General features: G+C 35.4%; 1 protein-coding gene across 10 annotated transcripts in view; it reads left to right on the forward strand.

Moving 5' to 3' along the window:
• Positions 1 to 22,601, forward strand: part of SLC4A10 (solute carrier family 4 member 10) — a 215,688-nt gene that overhangs the window by 132,281 nt on the left and 60,806 nt on the right. For all 10 annotated transcript variants that reach the window (XM_084891509.1, XM_084891514.1, XM_084891510.1 and 7 more), the window contains 7 exons: positions 2,936 to 3,093; positions 6,828 to 6,915; positions 9,912 to 10,058; positions 17,110 to 17,210; positions 20,105 to 20,279; positions 20,862 to 20,995; positions 21,393 to 21,638. In XM_084891509.1, the coding sequence (XP_084747635.1) occupies positions 2,936 to 3,093; positions 6,828 to 6,915; positions 9,912 to 10,058; positions 17,110 to 17,210; positions 20,105 to 20,279; positions 20,862 to 20,995; positions 21,393 to 21,638 (1,049 nt within the window). The remainder of the gene's footprint in view (positions 1 to 2,935; positions 3,094 to 6,827; positions 6,916 to 9,911; positions 10,059 to 17,109; positions 17,211 to 20,104; positions 20,280 to 20,861; positions 20,996 to 21,392; positions 21,639 to 22,601) is intronic.

Raw genomic sequence — 22,601 nt, forward strand, 5'->3', positions numbered from 1 at the left:
ATATATATATATATATATATATATATATGACTCAAAGAAACATTCACATTATTTTCTGGAGAAAGAACTTTCTTCTGCATCTATCTTTAGTATGTAAAACATAGTATAAAGCAGTGGTTCTCAACCTTTCTAATGCCATGACCCTTTAATACAGTTCATAAAATTATTTCCATTGCTACTTCAGAACAGTAGCAAAATTACAGTTATGAAGTAGCAACGAAAATAGTTTTATGGTTGGGGGTCACCACAACATGAGGAACTGTATTAAAGGGTTGCAACATTAAGAAGGTTGAGAACCACTGGTATAAAGAGTTAAATGATTAAATCCTTGAACTCTAGGAAAACTCAGAAATCTCCTCATTTAGAAGGTGAGAAAGCTATATCTCAGAGAGATTAAGAGAGCTGCTCAAGATCTCTGGTTGGTTAATGTCACAGTGCCATTCTCCGCCAGAGAATCCCTATCACTTTTATTGTACTTCATGTAATGGGCTTAAGACTTAAACTTTCCCCTAAAGTCCCATCTGTATTTCCTTCACATATCAGTGTTTAGCTTGACCACACTTCCAGTTCCGCCATGATCTGTCTACACTTGTTCCCTAGAAATATAACTGCTTCACACCTACTGCTTATGTGCCAAATGCCCAGAATGAAGCATCTTTCTCTTCTTAGCAAAAAGGTCTGGGGAAACTAAAAACAGGGTATAAATCCTAATTCATAAGAGAAGAAATCCTTCAAGGTCCAATTCAGAAGAACTGAAAATCCAGGATTTTTAAATGTTCATTCCAAGTGTTTTTAGTCAACTTGAGGATTGTCCTAGAGATGTATTCAATCTAGTTCCTTACTCAGAGGTCTTTTAGGCAGTTGTAATTTTATTACAGGTTAAATTGTGGTCCTTAATTGTGACCTTTTGTTATATTAAAAGGTAGTTAATTATATTGCCAAATAAGGTTTTTTAATGAATTATATATTAACACAAATACAAAAACATAGGGATGCCCCCAAGAATAATATAATATATAATTGCAATATAATAAAATCAATAGAGAATATAAAGCTAATACCCTCTCAAATATATAACTACTTCCAGAATAATATAATGGGGAGTGGGGATGGAGTTATAAGGGGTCAATAGGGAAAAGATGGGGACCATGAAATACTTTCAACAATAAAGATTAAAAGAAATTTTTAAAAATAAAATTAAAAAAAGAATAAATAATGGCCCAGGCCGGTATGGCTCATACCCAAATTATCGGTTTCATCCCAGGCTGGGGTGTGTGTGGGAGGGAACTGATGGGTGTTTCTCTGTCACATTGATGTTTATCTCTCTCCCTTCCTCTCTTTCTAAAATCAATACAAACATTGAAATAAAGAATAATATAATGTAATGAGTATAATATAATGGCTACTCCGGATATATATATATTATTTAACTATAACTTACTATGCTTGAAATCAATAGATAAATTTGTTAGTCCTGAAATAAAAGTCTGTATATTTAATGCTTTTTCTAAATTACAGGTATCAACTAATAATATATTAAGTATTATGTAATTCAAAAATAAAATTATGTGTAAGGACTATATATTTCCTTTTATATAATTAAACTATACAGATTATTTTTATATTTAATCCTTAGGATAAAGTATATACTCCATATAATGAGTTTTATTTTTTGTGTCATCTTTATTTTATCGATAAATTAAGTAGTTATAAACTTTCTAAATAGCTATGCTGAGTTCTTGATTTAAGAAAGCAACATATGTAATGTAGTCCCTAAAATCTGGCTATGGGAATTCTAAGGTACTTCTAAAAATTCTAATATTTTTCCATTTTAAACTTCTTGGAAAAGCTATTCTCATACCATTAACCTTGCAAAAGAACTGCCTGGCCCCTTAAAAAAAATCTCTGCCTCACTTATATTTGCCAGAACTCTTTTCTCTCTCTCAGCTATTCCCACTTTGATCTTTGGCCTCCACTTAATTGACATAGAGCATAAAACCAATTACTAGAGCAGACAAAAATCTTATTCTCCCTATAAAGTGATTTCCATAAAAAGCAACTCAAATGAATTAGAACCAAGAAATAGGCCTTGCAAAATTGACTTTAAAATCGCTGTTTGGTTTGCGTTGAGGCCATGCGCATAAGAATGAACATTTACTCTTAAGGACAGTTTACAGTCATTTTTCAGACTTCACCCTTTAAGCATTTCTTCTTGTTAATGATCACTTTTGTGTTGTGTGCATTCATTTCAATCATAGACATCTCATATCAGAAGTTCAACTATGGCTCTTCAGCCACCCCAAATGTTAAAATTTATATTCTTGTATTTTTTTTAATCTCTGCTATATCTAAATTCTCTGATGAGAAATTAAAATTGAGGAATGATCAGGCTAAGTATAGAATGAGAAGGATATAGAATAAAGGTGAATACTAAAGTCATAATTAGCACTGTAAGGAGAAACATGTTTCTATTTCTTTTGAAATAGGCATATTTTGAGTATTAATTAAAATGTATTATGCATAAAATTTAGATGATGCAACCTAAAAATATTTAAGTCTATTGGAAAATCTGAATTAAATCATGACTCAAGCATATTAATTTAATTGAACACATGCTCCTTTCTCCCTCAATATTTCAAGATTGTTGATACTGAAGAAGTTTCTCTTTAAGATATTAAATAGAGAACCTAGAATATTCAGCTTATTGATGAAAGTTAGATAAATACACAAGTAAAGAAAAAAGTTATTTTTGAAGGGAAAAAAGACCTTTAACTATTTAAAAATGTGTTTAAACCATATACATATATAAGCTATATTTATTCAAATGTTACAGTATTTATTGATGAATTACAATATGTGAGGCACTGTGCTAGCATGTAATTTAGGGAATTTCCCCCATTTTGGTTCATCTTAATTTGCTCTGTGATGCTTGCAGGTTGATCTACATTTTATGAAAAAGATCCCTCCAGGGGCTGAGGCCTCAAACATCCTAGTTGGGGAGCTGGAGTTTCTGGATCGAACTGTGGTTGCATTTGTCAGGCTGTCTCCAGCTGTATTGCTTCAAGGACTGGCTGAAGTCCCGATCCCAACCAGGTAAAAAGTGTAACAGCATTTTTGCATTTTTCTTAAAACATTTTTTTATTTTTTTTGGTGAAGTAAAAAACAAGGAGTAAATGTAATTTACTCTGAGGTTTTTTCTAGAAATGAATCCACAAATCTGTTGTTTTATCTTGCTTGTGGAGAAGGGGGAAAAGTTCCTTAAAATTATTCTTTTTTTTTGCCTTAGCTGGTTTTGCTCCTTGAATAGAGCATTGGCCTGCAAACTGAAGGGTCCCAGGTTCAATTCCAGTCAAGGCTACATGCCCGGGTCATCCCCAGTAGTGGGTGTGCAGGAGACAGCCGATCAATGATTGTCTCTCATCATTGATGTTTCTATGTCTCTCTTCCTCTCCCTTTTTCTCTGAAATCAATAAAAAAAAAACTTAAACATTTATTCTGTTCTTTCCTCTAAAACTTTTATGTTTTCTTTTAGGCATGTTCCTCTTCTTTAAATACCACTATATAAATCTTTGATAAAAAGTGATCAAGTATTAAGCTTTTCTCTAAGATTGCATTTGACATTGGGCTACTGAGGATCCTGTATACGAGTGTGGTCAAACTAAAAGGAAAAAAAAAAAATTAGTTTTCAAGCTTGGTTAATGCTTAAATAAGTAGGCCTTCATGTACATGTAAGTGGCATCATTAGGATAGCCCCTGCTGTACTTAATGTACTGTATGTTTTAATCTTAGGCACAGTGTACTTCCCATATATAGAGTCTGAGGAATCGTTGGTAGAAGCATATGGTGCTGAGGCTGAATCCAAATCAAAAGCACAAATTTAACATGATTATCTGAACTTGTTTCTCTTTGAACTATGCATAAAAACAACAATTTAGGGATAGTATTAACTGAATTATAATTGTTTATAATATACCTATATTTTATGGATATAAGACTATTCACAAGCAAAGATATGCGAAAAAAATAGTTGACGTTAGCACATTAGGTTCCTAGCAAATTCGCCCAGGGACTTTGTTTTCTTCCCTTTTTCCTCCATCAAATGTAATTTCTATACGAAGACAGCCTTTTATTCTGATCCTATTTTCATAGCAAAACATATCTCTCTGGGCCCCATCCTTCAAATGACTGGGGCTGATCGTGTAATGCTCTGTTTCAGATGCTGTAGTATGCCTCCTCTTCCAAACATTGAATGCCTCGGCCAGATTAAGATGACGTAAGGTACAGGTGCTCTGGCATCTGGGTTTATAGAATGTTTCCTCTATGAACCTTTGGCCTTTACATTAGAGTACATCACTCTGTGGCTTTAAAAAAAAATACATTTTATTGATTTTTTTACAGAGAGGAAGGGAGAGGGATAGAGAGTTAAAAACATCAATAAGAAAGAAACATCAATCAGCTGCCTCCTACACACTCCGTACTGGGTATGTGCCAAGGTACATGCCCTTAACCAGAATTGAACCTGGGACCCTTGAGTCCGCATGGCTGATGCTCTGTCCACTGAGGTAAACCAGTTAGGGCTCACTCTCGTTTTGATTATGAATAAAACATCCCCAAATATGGAACAGTTTAGTCAGGAGAGGCCTCATTTTGGAAGAGCTCAACCAGCTGGAACGGGATTCAGTGTTTGAGTACCTGTGCCTGAATCTGGTTTAAGGAAGGAAGCTGGTTACCATTCAGGTTACAGAAAGAGGTTCAGACTTTTGGAGGTCTACTGAGACTTCTGTACATACTTTTATTTAAAGAGGGGGAAGATGAACTGAGGCTATTTAAGTGGCATATGACTGCATAATTAAGGCCAGTTTTTCTACATTGTTGTTCTGTAACCTAATATCTAATGGCTTTATAAGGTATATGAATTTCTGGGAATTTAGGATTTAGATTTAAGATGTCAAACTTGCCGAGACCGGTTTGGCTCAATGGGTAGAGCATCGGCTTGGGGACTGAAGGGTCCCGGGTTCGATTCCGGTCAATCTTACTAACTTCAGAGGTATTATTTTAGTAGCTTAACATTCTTTATTAGTCTTCCAAGCCATGCATTCTTGTCGCACCATTTAAGATAGTGTCTGATGAACTCTGCGTAAATGATGGCTGTTTATGACCATGAGAGTTCCCGTATTTCAAATGAAAGAAAAGAAAAAGTCCCAGGAGTAAAGACATAATGGGGTTATGTACCCTCACTTTGAAAGCTGTCAAGATTTAGGTGACCTCATTTCATACTGACATAGCAAAATATGTGTAGAGAACAACGGAGGGAAAACTAGGGGCAGGGTAGAGCTGTAAAGGGACAGACTTGACTAACTAGGAAAGGTGAAAAGTAGAAGACTAGTTGGGCAAATAGAATAAAGAAAGCCATCAAGGGTCCTAATTATTCTTTCTTAGGACACCATGACTGTACCAGCAACACAGTAAAAATGTCAGAAAATAATCTTTTAGGAATTTATAAATAGCCCCTGAAATGGAAACTTGAAGAATAGCAACATGTACATAGGTTAAGAAATGTCTTAAAAGCATTAGTTGTTAAAGCTTCTGCCACCACATTAAATGTATTCCTGTTTTAAATGTATAGTGGACATTCTGTATGGTAGATATTGACTTGGGCTTGGTTTCAACTGAAACAAAAACTTAATGTCAGATCATATAGGACTGTGTAACATATGCTTCATGTAAAAACATGTATAATTGCTAAGTAAATGAAGGGTAGAATTATAGTACCTATTTTTCATATATTTTACAAAGCCATTAGATATTCATACTTAAGAGCATAAATCATTTAACAAATGAATGCTGTAGAGTTATATTGCAGAATACAGGGCATTTAAAATTTTTTACAATTTCCCTGAAGCACTGACCTTCTCCCTATAGCGTTGATTAGTCCTGCAAAGTTAGAGCATATATTGATTTCTTTAAAAAATTCCAGTTGTGATCATGAGTTTGCCTATTTATATGGAATATCACAGTTCAACTGGTATTTTTATTCCTCCAATATTGAAATTAATGTCTTTAATGCCTGGCTTTTTCTGCCTAACTGGCCTCTGATTCATGACAATAAGTTTTTTTTTTTTTTCTATTTGATGTACATTTTACATGCACCTATTGTTTTTTGACCATAGATTCTTTATTTGTTCATACAACTCTATTACCTTTCCCCACTTCTATCTAGTTCTACAATTTACTTATTAGTGATTTTTTTTTTTTTTTACAATTCAGAATTTTAAAAAAATATGTGTTTATTGATTTCAGAGAGGAGAGGAGAGAGGGAAAAAGAGATAAAAACATCAATGATGAGAGAGAATCATTGATCAGCTGCCTCCTGCACTCCCCGCACTGGGGATTAAGCCTGCAACCTGGGCATGTACCCTGACTGGGTATCGGACCAGGAACTCCTGGTTCATGGGTCGATGCTCAACCACTGAGCCACATCTGCCAGACCAATTCAGAACATTTTAAGCAGATTTTACTTTTGTCACCTTAAGAATGATAGAATCCTCAAACTTCTCACTAACAACTGTGTAGGCTCTATCAGTAATGAAATGAGAGAAACGCTGAAATAAAAATAACTACAAATTCCCAATGCTTAAGAATCTTAAGCATAAGAGACAAGCCTTATAAACTATTTCAACTTAATAATGAACTGTGAAAAAAATACAGAAGTATTTTACATGGAAATTCCTATATTTAGTAATTCCTTTGAGATGAGTGATTATGTACTACTAAGATAATTTTTCTATTTTTACTATGAAACATTTGTTTTATTTTCTTAATTATAGGTTTTTGTTCATTCTGCTGGGACCCCTGGGAAAGGGTCAACAGTACCATGAGATTGGCAGATCGATTGCAACCCTAATGACAGATGAGGTATTTATTCAAGTTCATTGGGAACATTTTTGGCCACTAGGTACACATAGCTTTTGGGGTTCCTGTATCGTGACAATTTACCGTGACTTCGATTTCTCTGTATTGTCTCCTCCTTCTGTTTTCACCGTAAAATTTCCTTTGGAGAAGTTTGCTTAAAAGGGGTAATAAGTTCACACACACGAATATAATACTTTAAAACCTCATATTCTAAAAATAATTTGCTATTTAGTGACATTTAGAATATATTATTAATATTCCCCTTACATTATATGTATTTTCAGAGCAAGCAGCATTATTACTGTCATTGTTAATCTTGTTTTGGGCAAAGTGATTTTTTAAAAATATATTAACAACTTAATTGAGATAAAAGTCACAGGGTACACAATTCACCCATTTGAAGTAGTACACTTCATTGGCTGTTAGTATGTTCAGAGTTGCATGCAAACATAGGGAGTAGGCAAAATAATTTTAAGGTCCAAGAAAAAACAATGAACGTTTATAGTATGTATGATGATAAAAATAGTATACATGACAATAAAAATGATGCAACACCTATAAATTTTCTTTATAATGGCCTATATCTAGTTTTTCTTAACCTGGGAGTTTTTGAACCGTTATAACTATAGATGGTTTTCAAGGGCCGGTGATCCCTCTGATATAGCACATACATTTTCTGTGTAAAGAATTTGTATGTAGATTTTTTTGGACTGAAAAAAGCTTTCATCAGCTTCACAAATAAGTGTATATCTAAAAAATGTAAGATCATAAAAATGAGAACACAAGATGTAACATTGTTTAACTAGGTCCTTGTATTCCCCAACACTTTATGGAAATCTATTTTTATTATTTTATTGTTCTTCTTATTAAAAAAGAACAGATGCAAAAGATCACAGAAGGAGTATAAATTCAAAATTCAGTAGTAAATAACAAATGGGACTATACAAAATTAGAATCTTGTCTAAATAATTTAATGATGTATTTACTGAATTTATGGCTTCAGATACTTTAAAATCTGTAAAAAAAAAAAAAAAAAAAAAAAAAAAGAGCAAATTAACATTGGCTATAACTTTTACCAGCCTTACAAAATCTGAAGATTTTAACTTGTATTTGGGGGGTTGATAGAAATTATTCTTTTACATCTGTTCAAATTGTGTTTTATGATTTTATATCAATTGTTTTCTTAATCAGGTTCAGGGGGAAAAAAGAACAACTTATTGAGTATATTAGTTTCTATTGCTGCTATAGAAAATTAAAATAAGGTGATTAAAATAAGAGTAATGTATTTTATCATATTTTTGTGGGGCCAGTAGTCTAAAGTCAAGGTATCGGCAGGGCCACATTCTCTCTGAAGGCTTTGAAGGGGATCTTTCCATGTCGTTCTAGCTTCTGGTAGCTCATGGTGTTTCTCAGCCTGTGGCAGCGAAATTCCAGTCTCTGCCTCCATTTTCACATGGCTTTTCACATGTGTGTCAGCTACTATTCTGTCTCTTATGAAGACACTCATTGGATTTAGAGCCAGCGTAATCCAGGATGACCTCACCTTGGGATTCTTACCTTAACTACATCTGCAAAGACCCTTATTTCAAACTAGAGGCCCAGTGCATGAAATCCTTTCATGGGTGTGGTCCCTAGGTCTGACCAGTGATCAAAGCATGACCATCTGGCATGGAAGGGCAGGTCTCAGCTTACCTCTGGGCCCTGGTCAGTACCGGGGCCTCCAAGTCCCCACGTTCCCCCCTCTGCCTGAGTCATCAGGTCCCTGCCCAGCTCCCTCAGCACCTGCGAGCCAGGCGGTAACCCTGCCCCTGCTACTGCTGCTGCTGCTGGTCGCCATCTGCAGGGCAATTGGCGGGGCAATTGGGCCCTGCTTGAACCTGCCTTGTCCTGACGCAGCCCACTCACCTGCTCCACCATCCTGTGCAGTCCCACTCTGGTCAGGGCCCATCGCGTCTGGCAGCGCCTGCACTGCTGCCTGCTGCCAGTGCCATGTCGCCAACACTCCCACGTTCTATTTTATAACCTTATTATTTAATAATTGAAACAAAATTAACCTGTTAAATTAGTTCATATATGCCAAGGTATAAATATTGCTAAAATATATAATATAGTCTATACATTTTCATCTCTATTTTTAAGCAAAGGCATCTTTCAGAAAGTTTGATTTAACACACATAAATAACCTTTGCCAAGCTTGAATCATTAATTCTAGCTTAATTAGCTTCCTTCTGTGGGACTGAAAAAAACATTAATACTTTTCTTCCCACCTTCTAAGTTCTTCTAGGCTGGGCTAATAACAAAATGAACAGATACTCATGAACAGAAGAGAATGTGGACATGGAGAATTCACAGAGGCATGAAAATTCCAAAGACAACATTGGGTATCTAAAGACACTTTTGGGGGAGAGCAGGGAATTAGATTTCAGAAGTGAAAATGGGCTATCCTCAGGTAGTTGAGGAATACCAAAACACACATGGCAAGAAAATCATTGCTCGGTGACTCAAAAACACATGGACACAGGGATATCTAGCTAATAAGCATCTGGCTAAAGCCTTCTTGTAAACCATACTTAATTCAACCTGTATCCTAAGATCTTCTTCCTGAAGCAAGTTTCTCTCTCTGAATCTCTTGGGCAGAAAAGGGGGAAGAATAAAAGTTTCTTTGAGTCATTTGTTTCTTAATAAATAGCTTAAAACCAATATCACCCAAAAAGCAGCTTCAGGTTGGCAGAATTTTAGTCTCATCTCTTCCATCCTCCTTCCCCTTCCCTTTATTCTCACCTCCAGAAATTTTGGCATTCATTCTGGCATTCTGAGAAAAATATATGTCTGTGGGCATTCATATATAAAACTAAATTATAATATTTTACTTGGAAACATCATTTTTTCCCCCAAATTCTATAATCTCAGATGAGGTAACAGGGAAATGGAAACACTGAACACATTAAGATTTTATAACTTTTAAAATCTATAAATGATATTTATTTTCATCCTTATAGGTATTTCACGATGTTGCTTACAAAGCTAAAGATCGCAATGACTTGGTATCAGGAATTGATGAGTTTCTGGATCAGGTTACTGTTCTTCCCCCTGGAGAATGGGATCCCAGCATTCGTATAGAGCCTCCAAAAAATGTTCCTTCCCAGGTATGCGTACTTGCAAATACTTGTCTTTTAAATATATGCACCAAAATAGTATCACCTATCACAAAGATTGACACGCTTAAATTATAACCTCTGTGATGTTGTGCTCTATAATAAGAAATATATATTTGGTGTTCCTCTTGTTTCTAGCACAGAGCTCCTAAAACTTTGAGAATTTCCTGTTACGAGAGTAACAAAAGTGTCTTTTGTTAGGTTGAGGAAGGAGGGTTTTGGAACTCACTTAAAGAGGGAGGCTGATTGCCAGCAATGCCATCTATATATTGTAATTAGGTGGTTGGAACTTTCAGTTTCACCTTCCTCCTTTGGGGAGGGGAGAGGAGCTGGAGATTGAATTCAATTCCCAATGGCCAATGTTGTAATCAATCTGCCTCTGTAATGAAGCTTCCATAAGCTTCAGTGTTGGTGAACACATGGCGATTGAGGAGAGTTGTGCACCGGGAGAGAACATGGACACCGCTTGCCCTTTCCCCTTATCTTCCCTTTGCATCTCTAACATGAGCTGTTCCTGAGTTATATCCTTTTATAAACGGGTGGTCTAGTAAGTACAATGTTTCTCTGCGTTTCCTGTGATCCACGCTGACAAATTAGTTGAACCCCAAGGAGGGAGGTCTTGGGAACCTGAGCTTGCAACTTTTAACTGAAGTAGGGGGGAGGGCAGTAAGGGGGCAGCCTTGCAGGACTCAGTCCTCAACCTGTGGTATCCGATGCTATTTCTGGGGAGATAGTGTCAAAGCTGGGTTGAATTATAGGACACCCAGATGGTGTCTGGAGCATTGCTTGGTGGTGCTGGGAATGCCCACTTTCTTTCACATGGAATTGGTACCAGGACCTATTTAACCTTTAAGAAGTTAGAAAGTCTTCCATGATCGTATGCAACACACTTCACTGAGAAATTTGGTCTATTGATGATATACTACTAAATAAAACAGTCCCATATCCCTGGAAAGATTTTAGACCCATTTAAAAACATATTATACTGGAGGAAAATTAAATTTTTAATAAAGATGTAAAATATGGCATAAGAAAAAGTCCTTTACTGCCTTCCTATATTTTGATGCATCACTTAGAAGTTAGCAAGTATTAAAAAAAAAATTTGAAAGGCATGGCTTAGTTTTATTATATAGAAAACTTTCCTATTACTGCTGATCATATTAATTGGGAAGCATTTTAAATTAAAAATCTTATGTTTGTTTTATCTTGGTGTGGAGGTGTGACATAAAAATTGAAGAAATTCTGTTTATAAAAATTTAATGCACATTTACTCATTATATATATATTTTTTCCCCCAGGAAAATAGAAACAAAGATTGTTGCTATTATTTGGGTTCATTTTCTTAATGTAGGCATGCTTTTGTTGAGAGTGGTGACCAAATGTTTGTTAATCCCACTCCTCATAGTATCACCTCTATTTCTACTGAGTCTGCCTCCTACAACTATCCCAGTTGTCATCGAGTAGCCTTGTTTGGGGCTCTTGTCCCTATGGAGTCCAGGCTGGTCTGACTTGACTACACTAGTTGAAGTAACAGATGGTCTAATTGACCCAATCCTGGACATGGAAGTTCTTTTAGTTAGCTAGAGATGTGCAAGTGAGCAGATATACCACTCAAACGTGCCTATTTTAAAAAGGTGTCATAATCCCACTCTCAATGCAAGGAAAATAAGCTGACATCTGCCTCATTTTTGTGTTTTCATCCTGAAGTCATTTCATAACATTAAAGATAATGTGCTTTTCTTTTCTCAGCAATAACAATTTTGTCATTCTATAACTGCAGCCATATATTTTCAGTTAATCTATTGCTAAAATAAAAGAAGTTGCTTAAGGAGTAATTTTAAGGGTTGTACACTGTCCTATTTTTGTACTTGTTTACATCTTTGCCATTACAATAGTAGAAAAGGTGATATAATGCTTTCTGAAATACTAAGCTTTTTAATTGGTGTTATTTAGAAAATTTAACAAAAATATAAATACATTGAGACAGACTTTTAAAGTCACTTTTTAATACCAATTAGTTTTTCTTTTTTTCTCTTTTTTCTTTATTGTGGCAAAATGTATATAGCAGAAAGTTTTACCATTTTTTAAGTGTACAGCTCAAGTGTCATTAAGAATTTTGCACATTGTTGTGCAGCTATTACCACTAACTGTCTCTAGAACTTTTTAAAAAAACCTTTATTGTTGAGAGTATTATAATTTTTCTTTCTTTTAAAAAATCCCTGTTAGTTTGTCAAATATTAAAACTGAAGTTAAACTTTTTTTTAAGAACACCTTGTCTTTGAGTAATGATGTTATTAAGGCAAGTTGAAGCATGGGAGCTCTGTATTTTTTTTTTAAAGAATTTTTTTAAAAAATATATTTTATTGATTTTATACAGAGAGGAAGGGAGAGAGATAGAGAGTTAGAAACATCAATGAGAGAGAGTCATCGATCAGCTGCCTCTTGCACACCCCCTACTGAGGATATACCCGCAACCAAGGTACATGCCCTTGACCGGAATCGAACCCGGGACCCTTCAGTCCCCAAGCTGACGTTCTATCCATTGAGCCAAACTGGTCCCGGCAAGCTCTGTATTTTTAAAATTATTTTTATGAGGTGATCAGAATGTATTGGGAGGCAATAGTAGAAAGAACATTGAGTTAAAAATCAAGACCTCTGGGTTCTGATCTTATTTATTTGTATGATCATGAACAGATGTCCTAACCTCTCTATACTGACATTCTATGTCAGCATGTCTAATAGAAATTTCTGCAAGGATAGAAATTTTCTATATCTATGATATATAACAAATCAAGTCACTATTGAGCACAAGAGATGTACCCATTGCAACTGAGGAACTAAATATTAAACTTAAATTTATTTAAATTTAAATAACCACATGTTTTTAGTGGCTGTCATTTTAGACAACACAGTTTTGTGTAATGAATTTGAATTAGAGATAAGCTGTATGCTTCTTTATATTAGTATTTTTAATGTATGTTGTAATTGAATAACACACTATGAAAATTTCTTTTATTAGATGAAACAAAATGAAGTATTATACATTAAGTACTCTGACTTCAGACTTGTTCAAATAATGCTTTCCCCCTCCCCCCCATGTGATAATTCCATGATTGTTATTCTTTTGAAATGTATAAATAATGAAATTTTAGGTATTTTTCCTTTCGGTTAAGAGAAGAATAACCAATCACCTAAAGTGATAACCCTGAAAATATCATTTTATCAGTCATTATAATCACTCCCTTGTGTATACCCTCAATTTCTTTGCTTTTCTCTCATGCCGTTTACTTGCTTGTCAAAACTACAACCCTGTTTGAATGCAACTCTTTAGTCTGTATCTGCCTTGGTACAAGTGAATGTGGCTAAAGGAAAACATGTAATTACACTGAGTGATCTCACATAATTCTTGACTACATACCCCAAGTGGGCCCTTAATGTTACAAGTTCATAGTCCAATCATTCTCTCTAGATGACATTTCACACCTGTTTTCTGTCCTCAAACCATCATCACATCCTTTCTGACCTTCACTCTTAGATGTTGACTTGCTTTTTACTTTCCCGAGAAATAGAAAATGATTAAAAGAGAATTTCCACAGACTCCCACCACCCCAGCTATCCACCTGCCAGCATCTTCATCCTCATACTCTGCCTCCCATATAATACTATTGATGAATTATCCGAAGTCAGCCTCCTACCTGTGCACTCCTACCCCTCTTCACACATCTACTCAAAGACATATCTACCAATTATCATTTTTTTCTTCCGTGTCTCATAATTTCTTTTGCTCTGTATCATCTGTTAGCATACAGCATTGTTAATTTTCATATCTTAAAAAAAAATTGTTAATATTGCTACCACTGCAACTAAATGCCACAGAAAAGTTCTCTGGACTACCTGCCTCCAATCCCTCTCCTCCAATTCTCTCTTAAACCTGCTCAGGTAAGTCATTTGCTTCCCTCACTTCACTAAAATTACTTGAAGGCTATCAAATATCTCTACAATGCAAAATTTCATGGTCCACCTCAGTCTACATGTTATTTGGCCTATTAATCATCAACATTTGGCAGAGCTGATAACTCTTTGGTATACTTTTTTCTTTGGTTTTTACTTCTTCCCAGTCTTCTTTTCTGGTTTCTTCTCTTCTCTTTGATTTCTTTATGTTGAAGTGATGCAGGATTCAGTCCTTAGTCATATCCTGTCCCTTATCGATACTCATTCTCTTGGTACTATCTTCCAATTTTATAGCTTTAAATCTTCTCTCAAATTTATATTTCATCTTGAACTTGAGAGTTATTTATCCAAATGCCTATTGTGTTCTCCTCTTGGATGTTTTTTAGATATATAAAACTTATCATGTCCTAAAGTTTGAACTGAATTGTAGACTATTTTATTTCTGTACACATCTTTGTATTTCTATGAGGAAAGTCAATGTAATGCTTCCTGAAGTAAATAAGAAACTGATCTTCTCTTAAATTCTATTCCATCAGCACCTTCCCGTCTTGATAGGACTAATTGCACACTTACAGTTGTACTCACTCCACAGTTACAATTGATGGAGCCAAACATTTTACTACTTTTTCTTATATCCGATTTCTAGTCTGCCAGAAAACTTTTGGCAGTGCCTTCAATATCTATCCAGAATAAAACAATTTCCTGCTATTACAACTGCTACCACTGCATTGCAGGCTGCCATCATAATACTTTTGGATTACTGAAATAGCCTCCAAACTGGTCTTGTTTCTACCTTTGGTCCCTAGAATCTGTTCTCAATAAATACCCAGTGTGACTCCAAGTTAGATCACACTCATCCTTTCCTCAATACCCTGCACAAGTTCATCATTTCACTGAGACTAAAAGCCAGATACAATGGTTTATGAAGCCTACACAGTCTGTCCTCCCTTCACCTCTCAGGAGTCATCCCCTACCAGTTTCTTCATTGCTTACTCCTCTCCAACTCTATTGACCTGCTTGCTCCTTGTTCTTTAAACCCCATAGCCACTCTGCTGCCATAAGACTGTCCCACTGGATATGCTTTCTGCATGAATATACCCCAGTTATTGTCATGGATAACTCCCTGTCTTCCTCAAGTTTTTCTTTAATGACACTTTCTCACTGATTAGTGCCTGACCAGTGTATTTATAATTGCCTCTCTCCTCTCTGAACACCCACCCTGTACCTCAACCTCCCTCTTACTCTGCTCTAAATTTTCACATTTCCATAGCTTTTAATCCATCTAACACACAGTAGAATGAATTAATTTGTTTGTTTACTGTTTGCCTTTCCTATTAGAATGTAAGCTCCACAGGCCTTATTTGTCCACTAGACCAATAGTGGTGGGGCCTAGAACCCGACACAAATTGCCTCTCATAAGAATTTACTGTTTGAATGAATAAATTGTATAATTTGAGTAGTCAAATATCTTCTCAACAATTGATTTGTTTTAAAACATCAAAATATGTGTGTTTCTGAACAAAAATATTTTCTGTATTATTTCTCAGAATATTCATTGATACTATTCATACACACTTTTCTTTCAAATACATTTCCCCCACCCCCTTACTACAAAGGAACACTTCTTCAGGAAAGGGCTCTGTAGCCTGGCAAATATTCTTCAATGTTTATCATTGCCTTCTTGGTGTATAGCCTTTCCATTGTAAAACAATGAGTTAGCTTGTCTACTAAAGGATACTTCCACAGAAGACTGAGTAATATCACTTGCTTTCTGAGACTTGTGGAAGCTAAGAAATGTTTTCCTAGGTGGTTGAGGGTCATTCTTTTTTATTTATTTTTATTGATTTTAGAAGGGGGGCGGGGAGAGAGAGAGAGAGAGAGAGAGAGAGAGAGAGAGAGAGAGAGAGAGAGAGAGAAATGTGCCCTTACTGGGGCTCTAACCTGTAATCTTGTTGAATCAGGAAGATACTCCAATCAACTGAGTCATTTGGCCAGAGCTGAGGGTTACTCTGAAATCCCTTGACTAAAATATGCTAATTATTTACCTGTAAAGGCATTTCCTTTATTAGTTGACAGGAATCCTTCCTCTTATCTTTTCACTTCAGTTCATTGTATCTATTCATGTTTCTGGGAAATTGTAAAAATATTAAGCAACAAACTTTCCTATATTTTGTTCATGTCAAAACCTATTTTTCTTGTGTTTTAACCCTGTAGTATTTTATCTAAATGTCCATTGTACATAAGATCCTTCAATAATTCACTTCACACTAAACATGAAGAAAATGTTTACATGTTTACATGATTTTGGAATGGCAGTCAAGTAAACATTTTAATTAAACCACTTAACATATGTTTTGTTTTGTTTTGTTTTACAATTCTTTAGGCACTTTTGAATAAATTGGTGTGATCTAAGATCATCAATATATTTTTATGATTTTCAAAAATCTCTGTCTCTGACAAAAGTAGGTGGAATACACCTATGGGAAAATAGCACTTGTATAAACCTCAGTTAATTTGTCATTGGCTCAATAGTCTTGGATCTCTATATGAGTAAGAAAGGACCATATAATAAATCATTCTTAGAGTAGGAAGATAGCCAGAATCAAAGAGGAAAATACGGTTTAAAAATAGCTAATGATAATAGTTAATGTTTATTGAACAGTTGAACTATGCCACGCATACTAACACCATATTAACACCACCTCACCCCAATGTACCCTGGCCCTGGTCTTTCTGTCCCCTTCTCTAACTTCAGAGCTTTATCTCTACCTGACATTGTAGGTTAATTATTTGTCTTCACTAATGGAATACTTTTTCTCGATCATCTTTGCATCTCTAGTATCCATAACCATAAATGACACTCACTAGGTACTCAATAAGTATTAGATGAAAGAATGAAAAAATGTCCAAAACCCATTTCATTCTCGTGGGCACATTAATGGTGTAAAGCTTTAGGAAACTAGATAACTTGCAGCAAATAAGTAATGATGTCTGGGTCTTAGCTATTATGCATATTGTCTCAAGGGAAACATTTTGGTTTTGGTATTTATAAGTAGCACCTGATATTTACAAACCAAAACACTTCCAACAGGAGAAGAGGAAGGTTCCTGCTGTACCAAATGGAACAGCAGCTCATGGGGAAGCAGAGCCCCACGGAGGACACAGTGGACCTGAGCTCCAGCGAACAGGAAGGTTAGTGAAAAGCACCTGTACGGGACTTCGAAGACCAAATGATATACTGTTCTTGCGTGTTAGGAATTGCTGCTTTGAGATCTCATTTTTAAAAATACTTTAAATATGAATTCTGTTTTGGGAGGGAGGAGTAAAAATGCCAATGAATTTTATTTATCTTTAGTTAATGATTGCCATTACCATTAAGTCAGAACAGTGTTTGCATCATTCCATTTTAACTTACCCAGTCTTTCATTTTGCTGTGTATAAAATGCATTCACAGATTCTTCGAATGAATAAGAAAACTGTCAGTTGCCCCTTCCAAAAGAACCCGTTGAAAGCTTCAAGTTTACGATAGAAATAAAAATAAATACCAAGAGAACAGTCTTGTAGACTATATCTCATTACATGCAAGTAGGATGTATATAATAGCATTTTTTACTTTTGCAGTCATAATTTGAAAGAGCTATATGATTTATTTTTCTAATCACACATTTTTGACGAGATGAAAGCTTCAATTTATTTCTTAAAATGGTTCTTTATGGTTTTTTGACAGCTTGTCTTTCTCCAAGCAATGTGTGAGCAGAAAATCAGAAACCCTTGGGTGGGTCTCTCTTCAGAGAATATGTGTGCACAGCCTCCATTATAATTGAAGGCAACTGCAAAGGCTTTGCAGGATTGGTGCTCCCTTCCCCTCAAGGCCATTTCCTGAACTGCTTTCACTGTGTTTTCTAAGCTGACTTCCCAGTTTCTACAACTCTGTGCATTTTAATTCTCCTCTGTTCTTTCCCTTGATCTCTGTTTGTCTCTGAGGAAATGTGCTTTAATGTCTTCCTCAGACATAAGAAAGGTTCAAACAATTCTTTCCTTTTCCCTTTGCTGGAAGCATTGTTATTCCTTCTGCTTTCTTTCATATTTTCAAATGCTCCCTTTTTATTTCTGGTGGTTATATATTTTTCCCTCTCAGGTATAATGTGCCACATAGCTTAGACTTTTTCAGAGTTCACCTTTCCTTACTGCTTCCTAAATCCTCCCAGGTCACCCATATCCGGTGTCTTCGCTTCTCCAGAGTTCTTCCACAGATTCTGTTGCTGACATGGCTTGAAGTACCCATTACTCATCTGCTCGCCTGGAGTTGCTGGTGTCCATCTGGGCTGCTCTTGCACTGTTCTCTGTAATGACCTCCCACTTCCGGATTTAGATTCTAGCTGCTAAAAGCACATTTATTACACAGTAATATAAGAGCTATTTGGACTAATGTATGCTCTAATAAGTACAATGGTCTAATAGAAAGTACTATCAAACCTATAAATATTAACTACTAATTAATATTTCATAACCACCTCAAGTTCTTTTGGGGGTTAGGTGGGATAGAAATGATAAATGAATGAACAGACTAATAAATTAAATCTACTTTGAATTGTGACTTTGACAAGTTACCAAATCATTCAGAAATGACCCACCCATCCCAAATAAAAATAATATGTATTTGTTTTACAAAACACAGGTAAAGGAACCTGAAAGGATTTTTGTGTCTGTGAACTTCACAGGTTCTCTCTGCAGGAGTTTCTGAGTTTCAAATGTCCCTTTTATTTTCAATTTAAAATTTACCCTCTCAGCATCTCCTACTCCATATCCCTCTGATGGAAGTACTCACTGGGAAAACATAGTGATTCTATCACTCACATAATAGTGATAAAGTTATTAATATGTTACTATTGAGTGCATGTCAGTCAGATCAGGGAGATTAAAAATAATACTCAAAATCTTCAGTTATACTGAAGATGTACATTTTTTAAGGCAAAATAACTTTATTTCTCAATTACACAATCATTTTTGAGGTTATTATTAGATTGCAAATGAATATTCCTATTTAGAAGATAATAAAAGTTTAATATTTTCCCATAATTTAAGTGTATTCAGCATACTGACAATATATTGGAACAATGTAATAGTTATTTTTTTTAACCTCCATGTAGGAACTTAACCATAGTCTTATTAATTTTAATATGGTATCTATTCCATGGAGCACAAAGAAGTTTCAGTAGTCAAGTGTTAAGTCTGCAGGTGATTACTAAATGTTCAAAATATGAGAATACCTGCTCATTAGTATTCTATTCCTAAGAGGTCAAAAACATTCAATCTTCAAATTAGGGAACATGTCACAATTTAATACTATCTCCCCCTACCCTCCAAGGCTCTTTCAAGTGTTTCAGTTTGGCTTTGAATATATTTTTTAAAATGAATTTATACTAAGTAACGTTATTACTGTCTTGTGAATGACAGAAATTGGAATATATCTAGGCAATAAGGGGTTCACCTTTATGGTCATGAGTTCCTTCTTCTAGTTGCCTTTGCCTAACAGTGAAAACAGCTGTGGAAGCTACCTGTCTCATTCAAAGGCCATTTGGATGGTTGCCTGGAACAACATCTGGGGAGGGTGCTGTGTGTGTGTTTGGCAGAGAGAGTAGCTAACTAGTTCACCCTCCCGCCGGCATTTTCTGCTAGCTAAACAAAATGCAAACAATCAGAAAATACTTCCAACAATTACAAGTAGCAGCCCTGAGATTAAGAATAGGTTGATGTAGAAATGGCACAGAAATATTTGGAGTAATTCTAAATCTCATTATTTGAAATTGGACTGATGAACAGCTCTGAACCTTGCTTGAGAGAACCTGGGGTTTTTTGTTTGTTTATTTATTTTTTATTTTTTTGGCCGTTGATACAGTATTTGGCTAGGAATTGAGCAAACATAGTGGTGCAAAGCCATCCCTGTAGATCATGATAATGCAATGTAGCAGGTTCATGTTGAGTCTCATCTCAGCTGATGGAAAACCTATAGTGGGACCTGGACATTTTGCTTTGTATGTCTTTTATACTTGAATTTCACTGTTGTGTTTCCCCCCCTGTCTTAGGATTTTTGGGGGACTTATTTTAGATATCAAAAGAAAAGCTCCATACTTCTGGAGTGACTTCAGAGATGCGTTCAGCCTGCAGTGCTTAGCATCTTTTCTGTTTCTCTACTGCGCGTGTATGTCTCCTGTCATCACATTTGGAGGACTGCTGGGAGAAGCCACTGAAGGTCGTATAGTACGTATCATGCTTTTCTCTGAACTTTGAAACTAATCCATTTTTAAGATTCCAGTTAGATAAGTGAGCGTTTAATTTTGGATCCCTTTATGAGGAGATATTTGATGTTTGGTCTGGCAGATAACTTTATATGAATTTCCTGGATGGTAGTGCAACTGGTAATCTGGGAGTGGGAATATCTCAAAACAATTACTTCTGAGTCTCACACAAGCTTCTGATCACAACCCTGACCCCCTCCTAGGCTAGTTTTAGGCTGTGGTTCTTCCCTCACAAGAGATCCATCCCCATATTTACAAGCCAGGCTTCTGTCCGTTCACATGCCACAAAGTATGTAAACTTTAAGTGAGCAAAAGAAAAGCAAGGTAAGGAAGGTGGAGAAGACATATCCCTACTCACTACCATTTATTTTTGGCCGACTGCCTGCATCTTATTTTTATTCTCCTATCCCACATCTTGCCCAAGGTTGCTAGGATTTTCATTGCAAAGGAAAAATAATATGCTCTTGTATTTTAAACTTTTCTCCCCAGTTATAATGGGTACCCGTGTAGCTTAGATAATGAAATAATTTATATCTCTACACAGAGTGCAATCGAATCTCTCTTTGGAGCATCCATGACTGGAATAGCCTACTCTCTCTTTGGTGGACAGCCTCTTACCATATTAGGCAGTACAGGACCAGTGTTGGTGTTTGAAAAGATTTTGTTTAAATTTTGCAAGTAAGTGTTATATATGTTTGGCTCTTAGCCCCTTTCTATTTCTCTACTGTGTGTATTCTTCTCCCAACATCACGTTTAGAAGTCTTCTGGGAGAGGTGGAAGTGGCTGATTTGATTCAGTGTGCCATTTTTGCCTCTCCATGAAAATAAAGGAAAACAAAAACGATTTGTGTATAATGTTTTGTGATGTTTGTAAAAAAATTATATTCATTCTCTACTGAGAGCTCCTGTTCATTTTATCCCCTTAGTGTTCCCTTTAGACAAAGTCTTTAGTTTGGATACTCTTGGGATATGAAGCCATTTACTTTCACATCATGAATTGGACTTATTTCCATCTGTTTAAAATAGTGGCAAGCTGTAAAATGACCTTCTTTCTGCTATTCCTTTTCTCCTCCTAGAGAATATGAGCTGTCATACCTCTCTTTAAGAGCCAGCATTGGACTTTGGACTGCAACACTCTGCATCATACTCGTGGCCACGGATGCAAGCTCCCTTGTTTGCTATATCACACGGTTTACTGAGGAAGCTTTTGCTTCTCTTATTTGCATCATTTTCATTTATGAAGCCCTAGAGAAGTTGTTTGAACTCAGTGAGGCATATCCAATCAACATGCATAATGATTTGGAACTGCTAACACAATACTCGTAAGTACTATTTCCCCTGTTGGCTTCGGGGCTTTCCTTTTAACAAACATTGCTATTGTTATAAGGAATGTGAGGAACTTACTCAGCAGATAAAGTGCCTTAAATTGATTCATGACCTAAATCCTGCACTCTCAGAGTGGAACAGGATTTTAAAAGTCATCTAATGAGCCACTCATCAGGTACTTATGGTCTCAATATAACAACTCTGCCTAGAATATCTTTTTTGGAGTTTTATTTGTCAGGAATTCCCTGTTAAGTAGTGAACCAAGGTCAATTTTGATATGTAGGCATTTTGTTTTTGAAAATACATATGATTTTTGTTTTTCTTTACAGCCTTTTCAATTTACTATAATTCAAAGGAAACTGAAAATATAAGATTTCAGATTTAGAGCAATATGGTAAAAGAGATTCTATTGGGTCAATAAAAAGATAAACAAAAATCATTGAATTGATATATAATATTGCTTTTGCAACGTATGACATTTCTGATAGAAGTACTCAGATATTGCTTTTTGAAGTTAATATACAGTTTAGAGTTAAAATAGGATTGGACCTATTGATCTTTCTAGTTTTAGTAGGCCAGTAGTTTAGAATTTCTCTAAGGCTATGTTTATATACTGTATGTGGACATTATATTTGCCCTTTCTTGTTCTTAATTTGAATATTTTTGTTGACTTTGTTTATACATTTTTATATAGCAAGCATTTGAAGCAATATGTTTTTATGGGGCAATTATATCCTCTGCAACAACCACCAGTGCTCTGATTAACTGCTTAGATATGACCTCAAATGTTTTAAAGATTTATTACCTTTGTTATTAGAATAATTTGAAATTAGATCAAAATAGTGCAATGTATAATTTTGTAAAGAAAGAAGTAGTGATAGGGCTAGAAAATAACATGATTTTTATTTATTTAGTAATTTTTTAAATTAGAATTTATATTCAATATTTTGTATTAGTTT

Source organism: Pipistrellus hanaki (genome assembly GCF_964339955.1).
Source record: "Pipistrellus hanaki genome assembly, chromosome: 8".
NCBI lineage: Eukaryota > Metazoa > Chordata > Mammalia > Chiroptera > Vespertilionidae > Pipistrellus > Pipistrellus hanaki.